The sequence below is a fragment of the Fulmarus glacialis genome, unplaced genomic scaffold (genome assembly GCF_000690835.1).
Source record: "Fulmarus glacialis isolate BGI_N327 unplaced genomic scaffold, ASM69083v1 scaffold10640, whole genome shotgun sequence".
Lineage (NCBI taxonomy): Eukaryota > Metazoa > Chordata > Aves > Procellariiformes > Procellariidae > Fulmarus > Fulmarus glacialis.
Window position 1 is genome coordinate 74238 of NW_009188351.1, and position 13116 is coordinate 87353.

Here is a 13116-nt window from a genome sequence, read left to right on the forward strand (position 1 = left end):
AAACTCCGAATCTAGCACAAGTTGGAAGATGTTGCTAGAAATTAAATATAGCTTTACAGATAAGATAAATTTGAATTACCGTGTCTGTTACCATAATCTTTCTTTTCATTTTTCAGTAGGCTGTTGGAAGACAGTAGTATATGCAATGATACTCATAAGAAAAGACAGCTGTTTAGGTTTGTATGACTTTATTTAATATTCATTTCCCAGTAACTCTCACTCGTGATTCTATCCATGTCCTCGCCAAGGGAGACCTTGACGGGTGTGGGTATGTCGTTCTTCTGGTTGGAAAGGAGCATGGAGAACAGAGTTCTCACCCCGCTCATGCCACGCTCTCTGAATGGGGACGTCACAACGGGACCTTTTCCTTTGGTTTTACGGGTCATTGGCTCAGGAACCATATCGGACTTTCAGCTGCCCAGCTGCTCGGACTGCCACAATTTGGGGGTGACTGTGACTGGTGGAAGTTCATTATGCTCTAGTATATACGACAGGCACGTTTCACAGACTGTTGCCCAGACTGACCTTTTTTCCTTTTGTTGGTTTATTAAAAGCTGAAGTAAAAGTACAATGAGGTGAAACTGATTGAAGTTCCCTTACCTAAAACAGGTAGTTTTGAAACTTTTTCTCTGTGACGTTTGTCTTCCAAACTCCAATTCCTTCTGCCCAGAGAACATTCAGATGTCTCCCGTATCCCAAATTGCGTCCCAAGCCACAGGGAATCAGTAGGAGTCAGTCTGTATTTTCATGGAGAACTTTTTTATCAGTTGACACTGGATCAGTGGAAGACCCAACCTGGTGGTGACAGCATTCCTCTGAGAGGCTTAGAAAGGCTCTCTTCCCGCACCGTGAGCTCCCACAGGTTCAGTTCAAATCAACCAGCGGTGAGCATGCCAAGCTGCTTTTAAAGTCAATCAGCTGCCACAAGTCTTAAGCAGAGCAGGCAGAAGTAATGGATGCTTTCAGAAGCATGTCCTTGATGCAGTAAGGCATGTGGATAGCTAGGCAGAAGTAGGGTGATCACTAGATGTCTGTATGCATTCGGGTTTGCATATGTAGCAGTGATAGTTTGTGTCACTTGAAACCTATATCATCTATATTACATAATTTTTCATTATGAGGAGAAAAGGATGTGGGATTATTTGGCATGCAGTTGCTGACTGTGCATGTCAGCAGAGCAGCCACGGAGGAGATGGTGAGGCTGCACCAGATAAGGAGCAGTGCTGGAGCATCGGGAGCTGCGTCTCATGGCCACAGGCAGCAGGCAGAAAAACTTTCCTTCGTGCTTTGGGCTAGCCTTGATGATCTGAGAGTCTTGGATAGGGCATGCAGGAGTAAGGAGTCATCTTACATACAGAGACTCTTAATAACTAATATCTGTTCGAGTTTGGGGAACAAAAAGGAATTTTGTGTAACCCTAAATTACAGATAATTAGGATACAAAAGCATTCTGTTTCCCTCTTTTCTGTTAGAATGTAAATATAAGAGAATTGTTAATTTCTAAGCACAAGAATGCAAAAGAATTTGTAAATAATATACTTTGGTTTTCTCTTTCCAATTAAATCATAAGGACAATTTCTTTTTAAAATCTTTTTCCTTTTTTTATGTTGTTGCTTCTGTGCTGTTTCTCTTCATGCTTTCCCAGTGTCTGGGTCTAGCAAAGGTCAACAGGTTAATACTGCTGATCACATCTGTGAGAGGCTCTGATCACAGGCAAGGAACGCACCAGCCTGATCCCGTCTTTGACGCGCTGCTCCTTCACGTCCCGAGTGGCACAGCTCGACAGGTTCTCCAAATAAAAAGCAGGAGCCACGTTCTCAAGGAGAAAGGGGACCAAAAAAAAAAACAACCAGTCCCATCCTTTTGATTTGTAGATAGTGCCTTGAGCCTGCAAGGTATTATACTGTACAATAAGACAGAGGGGTGGCAAATGTCTTCTAAAAACCTTCCAAAAGCCAGTGTTATTAGCATCGCTTGGGATAATGGTCATGGTGCACTAAGCTGTAGTAGGCATGCTGGTTTTGTCATTTTAACAGCACACTGAAAGCTGTTCACCATAAATAAGCCAAATTCTCCTCCAAATTCTGCTCACGGTTTACTGTGTTGTCACTCACAATACACTGGGTCCTCTGCAGCTGTCCAAGGACAGGCAGTCTCTACCCAGAGATCTTTGCAATTAGTGTATGCAGAGAGAAAAACCAAACAAACCCTAACTGATGGGTCTCTAAGTGGAGTGTTAGCACTGAAGAGTTTGGGGTCACGCTGGGAGGACACATGTTCAGGGGAAGGCTTTGGGTGATGCTGCAGAGCAGATGAAGAGACAGACAAGTGGGGACAAGGTGCAATAGAAATAATGAGGATGGATATGAAGACAAAGGTAGAAGATGAAGTTAATGAGAAAAACCTTACAGGTGATGGACAGCAAAGGGAGAAGTAGCAAGGGGTTTGCTGAGGGAAGAGACCAGTCAATGGGCAACAGAAATGCTACGTCTGTAGCTGCGTAATATTGCTGCGTCAGCGCTGTTCAGTGAAGTGCTCTTAGGATATATGCGAAAGGGGAGCAGTGGTAAGTGCTGTGCATGTAAAAGGGTATAGCAACGTTTACTTGCTGAAGGCAGATGAATATTGGGGTCAAATGCCCTGTTTCAGGCATGCTTTCGTAAATGCAGAGTGTTTCCTTGTTCTTTATTAGGCTCGCTGCAGGGTACCCAAAGATAGACTCTGCCGTGACATGGTTTTGTTTGTGTATAAATCTTTGTTTCCTGATGTCCATAGGGGTAACAGAGACAGCACGGGGAAGGCATCTGGCAGCCGGCAGAGCAGTACGGAGAACGAATTGAAGTGGACAGACCACCAGAGGCCATGGAGCAGCACAGACTCAGACAGCTCAAACCGAAATTTGAAGCCAGCCATAACAAAGACAGCCAGTTTTGGGGGGATAACCGTCTTGACAAGAGGAGATAGCTCATCAAGTAACAGAAGTACCGGCAAACTGTCTAAAACAGGTAGCTAGTACTGTATTGGGTTCGCAGTACTTCTTGTTGTGCGGTGATAAATGGCTGCACTGGTACTTGTCCCAGTATGGTATATCACAGAATGGTTTGGGTTGGAAGAGACCTGTAGAGATCATCTAGTCCAACCTCCATGGTTGGACTATATGGTGAATTATAGGAACAGTTGTATTTCCTGTGCATAGCAGATGTGTATGTCCAGCTACGTATGCTGGTATCTGGGTACCTGGTATTGAGTTTTTAGGAATCAAGAAGAAAACCTGGTGCCTGAGGTTTGCAAATCGTAGGTGAGATAGGCTTTTCGTGGAGTAGAGTACGTGCACGTCCTATTTGAACACTGCACTTGTTGTAGCCTGAAAAGGTGGTAGTCCTTTCAGACAAAGCACAGATTTTACCTTTTTATTCATCTTTCTCTTCCTGAATCATAAAGGATTAAATGTTGTGTCTCTGACGAGAAATCCAAGAACATTTTGTTGTCGTTGTTAAAATGCAGACCATCTGTATCTTGGAGTACAGCCTCTCCCTCGCTGCTGGCAGATGAGGCAGTGTGCTGTGGTGGAAGCAGTCAGAAGCGCTGGATTCACAGAGGTCCGGCAGTCTCTCCATTTTCTTGTTTAGTTCCCATTAAATGAAAGCATCATTTAAGGGGACTATGAACCTGGTGGGAAATCTACATTTATTTGCATCAGCTTCAGGGGTACATTAACATATAAGTGAGTCACAGGATCTGGATCTAAGTAATTTCAAGCCATGCCATTAAGCTGCTCCATTATATTTTTGTGCAAAAGTGCATAATGTATAATGAGCCCATCGGATGATTCCATCAGTTTGGTTCATATGATAAATATAGTACAGGACAAGTGGTAATCAATACTTAGCACTTAGTGCTTTTTCAGCTTCAGAGTGTTTTACGGACAGTACTTAATTTAAACCCCATTTATCAAACCTGGGTTGGTCAGATATCACTCTTGCTCCCAAAATTGTACAGTAGCCTCTGCTGTGATTCAGGATGCTGGGGAATGGACTTTTCAGAGTAAATCGAGAAAACTTCTGACTTTGTAACTACGTTCTGGACCTCCGGATCTTGAACATAGTTAAAAATTTTGTTACATTTCACAGCTGGAAAGGAACCCGCAGCAGCAGTTGGAAAGCTGCTGTTTCAAACCCTGCTGGTCATAAAGCTGCTGGGAGCTTTTGGAATATCCTGCTTTTTTTTCTTAATGCTTCTGTTTTATGTTTCTTTTGAGACTGTAGGCAAATATTGGTTTTATTATCTTAAGATTCATAGAATCATAGAATATCTCAAGTTGGAAGGGAACCATAAGGATCACTTCCGAAGATAAGATTCTCTTTCAGTTTTACTCCATCCTTATGTATATAAAATTCTATGGAATTAAGACATGAATTTTACTTTGAAAATTAGTACAGTATAGTTGTTTACTTCTGGCTTGTTCCTGAGCATGAGCATATGCAACATAGCAAAACCAGTGTGTGTGTAGTTTTGAAACTATACTCCTGAATTTTTTATTTGTATAAAGGCTGAATAGGTTATACAGTGGGGCCTGAAGTATGCAGTAGACAATGTTTTTGCCTCCAGATTTCTTTGCCTCCTGCAAATCTTTCCGTTGCATCAGAATTCAATTTGATATGTATGAATTAGGGAGGAGGCACAGGTTCCTGGTATACTTTTGTCGTATCATTCACCTTCAGTAGAGTGCAGGTGAATGTGTTTCTTTGCAGCATTGTATTGCAGAGGTGCAGAGCATTTAAAATGGTGTCAGGGAAATCCAGTTGGGAGGGTTGAGAGACATGTAATTGCAGAAGAGTAATACTTTTAAGTAGCCATTTTAGTGTTAAAATCAAGCCTATTAACGGGTGCATTTAAAAATGCATTGAAGGAGGGATCTCTGAAGCATGCCAATACTTGTAAATGCATCTGCACTCCATATGCACCAAACCCAAAATTGCTTTCAAATGAAAGCTCTTATAATACGTTTTTAAAACATCAGTGGTATTCAAATTCCATGTTCTTTGCAGAATTCTTTATAATTTACAATTACATGTTGTAAGTGCTTGGACTTTTTTTAAGCAAAATTTGAAAGCTAGTTGAGCACAGAAAGAGTAAAAAAGAAACAAAATAAAAGGAAGAGGTGGGGAAAAAGAGCAAGGCTGGATGTCAAAACCTTCAAAGCCAGGACAAAAAGTCAAACTGTCAGTCAGCATGAGGAAAGTCAGAGGAAGTAATATCTGAATCGCTATGTCTATTCTTCTCTCTGAAATGTTATTGAATGGCATTAAAGCAGAAAAGAATGACTGTTCAAAAAAATAATGGGAAAATATGCCTTGATAAAAGCGTTCTCCCTTCACCAAAACGTGCTGAGTGCATTCATACAGCTGTCAGAGCCCCCACGTGCTACTTGCATATGTTTTCTAAGGTACCTTAGGTACCGAGCAACGTTGTGCCTGTTCTGCATTAGATCTTCATCATTCTGCAATCCAGTCACAGGCAGCACTGGGCGTTCTGTAGCTCAGTACACATTTAAAGCTTGATCATGTTTTTATTTTGAGGGATTTTGTTTATTTTTGGTTGTCTTTACTACAGTGATTGAAATGGGATTGCAGAGGTGTAGCTACAAACATTAGGCACACTGCCCTGGTAGTGTGGCAGAGCCTGGTAGGCACCAATTCTGTCCTGGTTCTCCTCTGCAGAAAGTACTAGTCTGTTCTCTGAAGTACTTTATGATTCACAGCAATAAATCTAAAACATTTTTGCCTTGCATATAGTATGTATGAAATCAGTCTGAAGTCAATAGTTGGTCAAAATGGTCTTTGTTGGCTAAATGATGGAAAATGTTTGTGACCATTTCAAATGTGAAAATTATTCTACATATATGGCATTCATCCAGAAGCGCTGTCAAACACTTTTCTTGAGCATGGAAATACTAAGACTTCCAGATTTTCACTGATGGCTCGCAGCTGCATTTGAAGTGATGCAATATTAGCACTGTAGCCTGTCTGGGTCATTTTTAATATTGTCACCAAAATTAAATGTTCAGCCCTTAACCTTAACTTCTGATAAATCAGTGATTAATGGTACATAGCAGACAACAGAAACTGAAGCACAGAAAGATGTTAGCCTCCCCTTAGGCAACGGCAGATCATAGAACGTGCTGTTCTCCGCAGTAGAGTCCAGTAATGTCAGTTAGTCTTAAGACTTTAATTGCATTCAGCTGCATGGGAATTAGAGCTTAGCAAAGGAATTATGTTACTTCATTCTTGCAAACTTCACAAAAGGGGCTGTTTGAAACCCATTACATGGTTGTCTTACTGGTACTGATGACTATTTTCATGCACCTGTTGATTGTTTAGAAAGCACTGTTCCACTGAAAAGCACAGATTGTATATTGTAAATAAAAGTTTCTGCTCTGTTATTCTGAAGCTTAGTAGATATATAGAGATGTATTAAGTTATAATTCAGTATTGAGTGGGGAGTTAATAATTTAACAAATTACAATCAGATTGCATTCCTACAACTTTAGGACATCATACAAAACCTTGGTTAGCTTAGATTTCCGGTAATATAGTGGACTTTCCAGGATTGACTAAGTATGTAGAGTGGTAAGTGAAACAGATGTCCCTGTAGGCATCAAAGATGTACCTGTTCAGTCTCTAATACACCCATGAAGAGAAAATCTAGCTCACAGACTCCCATGTTACTTTCAGTGATACATTACAACAGATTTTAATATACAGTATTAGGAGGGAAGACGTGTTTCACAGAAATGTTCTCTGTGTGTGTATCTGCATAGCTATTTAAATAATTGTTGGAAGACTTAAAAGATGTAACTATTGCATCTTTAGCTTCTCTTAATGCATTTTCCATTCAGTGGAATGCACATCTGTTGGAGTGTATTTCTTTCCCCCCCATTTGCGAAAAGCTGGCTGCATTGGGGTGTCAGCTGTGTTGATACAGATCTGTAGGGATCGTTAACTTCCTTGGCAGGGCTCCAAGTAATCGGAGCCACAATCTATTCTCTCCTGTTAGGTGTTCATTGCTACTCCTGTTGGGCAAAGATGATTATACTGCAGGCATTTCAATACATTAACCTCTTCTTTTGTGATAAAGTATTCTATAAATCATAATTTTGTCTCTGAGTTTTGGAACTGAATTTCTGCTTCTTTTTCTTAACTGGGCATTAGCCTGATGAATCTTGTGAGTCCAAGAGAAAATGTAGGAATGTTGATGTATGGGCAATAAATCATGAGCCAACTGCTTCCAATCATACGCTTCCCACCAACTGACTGTGCTGAAACATCAATCTTATTTTTAGAAGTGCAATTTGCAGAGGAATAATTGTGTTCACATGAGCACATACCATTATTATAAAAAAAACCCTAAATGCATTGTAATATACAGAAATGCAAGCTTACTTATAAAAGTAGCAAATAAATATTCCTAAGCCAAGAAACTTTATCGAAGACAAAAAGTACTTCCAGAGGTGATCAGCACTATACAGCTCCAAAAAATTGACCGTCTGGAGCAAGTAGTATGTAGATCTTGAGAGTCCAGTTGATAAGAAAGAAAAAATTTACCTCGGAAGGTGGGATGAACAGAGATGTTCAAAGTCATCAGATACTGAATGTTGACCCAAAGAAAATAGAGCAAGACATGTTGCGTCGCTCACTGGTGCTCAGGATATTGGAGAATTAATGGTACCTCCGTGCTCTCTGCAAACTCCCTAAGCTATTAAGACTTTGTGGTGATTTTTCTGTCTCTTTTTCTTTTACCACTCTTTGAACTGCTGTATCTCTCAGAATATTAATGGAAAGTGATGAGAATATGAAGGTTATTATTATGTCAACTGTGAAGCAGGAAGAAAATTGTAGAAGAATCTAGAAGAAGTAGCCATCATTACATACTGAAAAAAAGAGGTTGGATTGTGTAATGGGGGCAAAAATCTCATTTAGTCAAAGTTCCTTTCAGAAGTCTTTAGCAAGACATCTCTTAATGTGAATCTGAATAAAGTCAGATAGTTCTTTTTTTTTTTTTTTTCATTTGCTACAGTACTGAATTCATTATGTGGTGATACTTCTTATTCCAAATTTAGACACCGTGAAAACAGCTAATCAGAGCTACAAAGACAAGATTAATTGGTGTTAATTTCCAAACATTAGTGTTGGAATTTACTTGGTTTAATATGTCTAGACTTAAAATGATAGGAAGTAAGTTGTAGTGATGGAAAAAAATTAAAATAGATCATTCTTATACAGGATAAATGGGGGGAAATTGGTTAAGTAGTAATTTCTGGGATTTTTTTTTTTTTAAATATTCAGAAAATTGCTGAAATGGTTTTGTGTCTTATTTATGTTCTTTCAAAATCACCAACTTGGTCTACTGACATAGGAGAGCAGATCTCTGATCTTTTAAGGCAGACATTTCAAAGCTATCATCTTGGCCAGTGTGTGGTGATAGCTCCAGAGGTTGTTCCACTGCCTCTGCCTACCATTTGATGATGAGTACATCTGAATTCATTGCAGTCCTTTGGCTTTTGACATTCAGAAGCTGGTAAAGATCAATCCGTGATTCTGCCATAAAAACAGCTGAAAGGGGGAAAAGAAAAAACAATTGAATGTCAGAGCTGCAATCTTCTTTTACGCTAACGGCGTTTCTTCAGAATAGCACAAAATGGGGAGAGAGATGTCTGAACTCAAGCGTGTAAGTAGTACCAAGCCTAGAAATAATACTGGGAGGTTTATGAAATCTTATTATCGCTCCTGCATCTCCAGGTAGCTTTCTAACTTGTTGAGTTCAATAGATGATGGAAAAGAGGAGAAAGTAAAGTAAGAATTCAAAGAAGCAACATGAAGTGCATGTAGAAGGGCCAAAGAAATGCAGGAAAGGACCCGGTAACTGCTGTAGAAAGAAAATGAAACTCGTGTGGTTGCATTTACATTTGGGAGGAGGATACCAAATACTGCTTGCGGCATGATGAGGATGACCTCCAGGAGTATCTCTGCAATTTGTAGAAACACTGAAATCTGAAATGATCTGGTAAATAAAACTATTTCTGCGGGAATAATCTTTCTAAATTTCCAACCTCAGTCTTCAAGGAGCGGAAAAAATATAGCAACTAATACAACTTTGAAGTGTATTTATGGGAAATAAAATTTAAAAATTTCTTCTGAAATCTCCGATTTTCTTGCTTAGATACTGGAGAAGCAGATTTAGGGTCCTGCTGATGGGAAATAGTGCACAGTTCATAAAGAGGACTGTCTTTGTAGTAGCTGTATGGATATGAAGTTTGAAGATGACAGATAAAAATGTGTTTTTTGCAGCAATCTGCAGTAAACCCTCTATCTGTTAAGTAACAGGGTGCTGGTATGATTTGTTCATAGGAAACCTGTTTTGCTCTAATTATGAGGAAAGAAATGAATTCCAATATGGATTTGACTGAAAATTAATCCTAGGCTCTAAGCAGTCTACTGCAGGGTCCTCCTGTAGTATCCTAAATACGAAGGGATGTAATTTGCCCTCTAAGAAAGAAGTTTGTTAAACCTAAGTCCTAGTGTTTTAGTCTACACCTGCAGGAGGGCGCTAAGGAGGTCAGTAATTAATGTAAGATGCATAGACAGTGCACAGAAGTAAAATAAAAGAAGTTGCAATTAAAATATACTTTACTTTTGGAAGGAAGCATCCATACAGACATTTGCTTTCACACCTCCCTTGTATTTGCCTTAACATCCTGCTTTAAGGAAGCTGTTCATCTGAGCCTTACACTCTCAGAGATTCTTGTCATTTTTACATGAAGCAAATTGAAATCTAACTAAATAAAATCTCTGAAGTTTGGAAATTATATTTGGGTTTTAAAATAATGCGTCTCCTCATCCTTCCAGGCACAAATGTGTTTTAGCACATTTGATTTATCTTGATTGATCAATTTTAATAAGCTAGGCGCTGAAAGATCAAAGTGGCAAAGGTCTTAGGTAGCGTCTTAGGTAGCTTTAGGTTAATACGGATATGGCACAGCTACCTTGTTACTCAACTGACAACTCAGTTACTGTTGTTTTTTTTTTTTCTTACAGAAAATGTTTGGTGGTTTTTTGTATTGTTTGGTTTTTTTTTTTTTCCATTTACAAACCCCATGTTTAGTTTTTATACCTTATGAACCAATACTTTGGCACTATAAATACATGCTGAGCATTTTGTGTTCTGTTTGATAAAGCTATTTACTGGCTGAGGGGAAGCAGATGTTGCAGGAGGGAAGTGGTCTTTCAAATTGTAGGAATACCACTGGATACTGAGCTCAGTAGGGAGTGAAAACCCCACTCCTACTAGCTGGGCATGGACTAGTGCTTGCCTTTGCAGTCTGTGAAGGCTGTCCTTGTGTATGCGCCGTGTCTGATGGGGACTGGGGTCCCTTGTAACCCCCCCGCTGCGGTTGTGTCTCTCCGTTAGGCTCAGAGTCTTCCAGCAGCGCTGGCTCCTCAGGATCCCTGTCACGAATACATCAGCCTCTCCAAAGCGCATCTCTTGTCCCCGGGGTGACGGCCGGCTCTTCAAGCAACGTGTCCTACCCTGAGAACGGGATGAGTGGCCAGGTGGCCCCCAGCAACACCAGCTATATCATTCTTCCACTTGAAGCTGCAGGGATACCGCCTGGCAGTATCCTTCTCAACCCTCACACAGGTCAGTACGATGCTCTCCTGCCTGGTATACTGCCCTTCAATGTTTCTGATGCCATCTGGGGAATTGGCAAATTTCATGTTTCTAAAGATACTTTCTTTGAGGCACTTCATGAGAAAGCAAGCAGCAAATGTACGTAGAAATGACATTTGGCAGGGTTTTTTTTCGAATCTGCAGGCAAAGCTGGATTGGCTTTCTGAGGCTGTTGTGGCATAGCCGGTGGGAAGTGATGCAAAACACACTCGTGCGGTCCCAGACAGGATACTCATCTTGTAAAGTCTTGGCACTCCCTGGTTGTGAATCCTCTGAGCGCCCATTAGCTTCAGTAAGGACAGAGTCTCTTCCACATGAGGCGTGCTGAGATATGGTGCCACTGAAATATGATGCTCAAAGTTTTAGAGATTGTGCTTAACAGTAGAAGAATTTCAAAAGGCTTAGAGGCTGCATTTGAATTAGCACTTCAAGAGTTAATTTCCTTATGTGATTAGCAATTGTATTTAAATCTGAAGTTTTGTGATAAGAGAAAGTCATAACCTCTTCAATTCTGCATCGTGGCCGTGGTAGTTAGCAGCACTGCGGCGCTTGAACGAGGCATTGGCAGTCACCCGAGCACTGTGGACGCTTCAGAAACCAGTCAGCTTGAACTTGAGTGCTTGCTGAAAGTTTAAGGCAATTTGTTCCTCGGTTCAGATGAAGTCCAGATAATGTTACACCATTCCTCCCCACAGTATTGTACTGACAGCATTAAAAAGGTTCAGGGAGGTTGAGACTGTGGTGCTTCTTCAGTGATTTGGGCTGTTTCAGTTTCTGTGACTAGCTGTGCTGTCAACCTTAGCTGAGTTATGCTGGGTTTAAAATAACAAAGCCTGCAGTGCAGTGTATTTTCCATTATACTGGGAGCTGAGAGTTGAACTCCAAAATATTTTTTCAAAGTCCTTAATAAAGCATACAAGAGCTTTTTATTTGGGGATTTTTATTTATAACCAGTATTTTACATATATTACACCCCTGTGATCCAATATTTTGGTGCAAACGCGTAAAGCTCATTTGTGAATGCACTGCTAAAAATACTTTTTTAGTCAGAATGCAGTCAAGAAAACCTGAAAGTTGCAGCATTTAAGAAAAACACAGCCTTGACAAACTATTAAACTAAACTTTCCACAGAGATTTAGAAATAGTAGTATCTGGGGCTGATCAATATATATCGGTGTATATAAAATCAGGAAGGAGCTCTTGTTTGTTTAGATTCAAATGTGATAAGTTCTTTCCAGAGAGATGACTTAGAAAAGTACATGTTTGTGCAAGTTACTAAAGCCTTTACTATTTATGTGTACTTTTTTTCCAAGCTGTTACATTATTGACATGAGAGCCTAATACTGTCAGCATAAAGGGGGATTTTAGTCATTTCTTAAAATGACTCGTGAGAAGAGGATAGAATGGGTGGTGGGCATAAGACAAAACCCATCATTATTATAATTTACTCTCTTCTGTTGTTCTGGTAGTTGACAGTTCTGTCTGTAACACTGGAATTTCTTGGTCAATACAGAAGAAGGCATTTTGTGTGCTATGTGGTCCACTCCCGTACAAAAATCCGCAGGCCTAGGCAGAAGTCCGTCCATAATTCAGGTGGTAGGACTGAGAGAAACCAATGAAAGAAATCGCTGCTGCTTCGAGCCCACCGACAGCTGAGAGGTTATGCTCATTCCTGGCCATGCCAAGGACAGAGGCTGCAGCTCACCTCACTTGCAAGCCAGAAGAGCTGTTTGAGAGGAACATCTTCTACATCTGTTTTCTCAATTTAGCAATTTGCAGCAGCTAGCTCATATTTTTCCCTGGTACCTAGGGAGTCTTTGTCTGCCATAGGTATAATGCCTTTCAATACTGTCACTAGACCAGAGTACCTGGTCTTCCCTCCTAAGCTTGCCTCATTGTCTGTAGAGGCATAATCGAGAGCTCCATGTGTGTTAGTATGTTTAATATTCAGGGAGCAAGTGTTTTTGTGTACTTAAAATTTTGCGTTTCTTTCAAACGGCATGTTTTGTTTCTGTAGTTCCCTTGTAAATACATACATAATAAAGAAAATGGAGGGAGCAGATTCTTCTAAAGACTGAAATTCTTGTCTTGGATGTGTAGCTTCACGCTGCTCCCTGTGCTGGAAGTCAGGCTATACTGTAGTGTCTGCTGTGTTCTTAACATGCAGCAAAATACATGCTGCAAATTTGCCACTCTTTGGGCTCAGAATCTGCATCTTATTAGGGTAATGTTACAAAAGAAGCTCCGTGGGGAGGAGACTTAGATTCCTAGATGCTATAATCGGCTATCAAAGTGATGGATGCTGTCAGAAACATAGATGAAGAGAAGGCAGTTTAAAGAAAAGGAAAAAGGAGCTTTGTTTCCTGTAATGAATAGATTTTCTTTCCC

General features: G+C 40.3%; 1 protein-coding gene across 1 annotated transcript in view; it reads left to right on the forward strand.

Annotated features, from left to right (window-relative positions):
* The window catches only part of ARPP21 (cAMP-regulated phosphoprotein, 21kDa), a gene marked incomplete at its 3' end in the record, with an annotated part of 66297 nt that overhangs the window by 38746 nt on the left and 14435 nt on the right, over positions 1–13116 (forward strand). The window contains exons 14-16 of the mRNA XM_009578296.1: positions 117–176; positions 2776–3005; positions 10468–10698. Coding sequence (XP_009576591.1) covers positions 117–176; positions 2776–3005; positions 10468–10698 — 521 coding nt within the window. The remainder of the gene's footprint in view (positions 1–116; positions 177–2775; positions 3006–10467; positions 10699–13116) is intronic.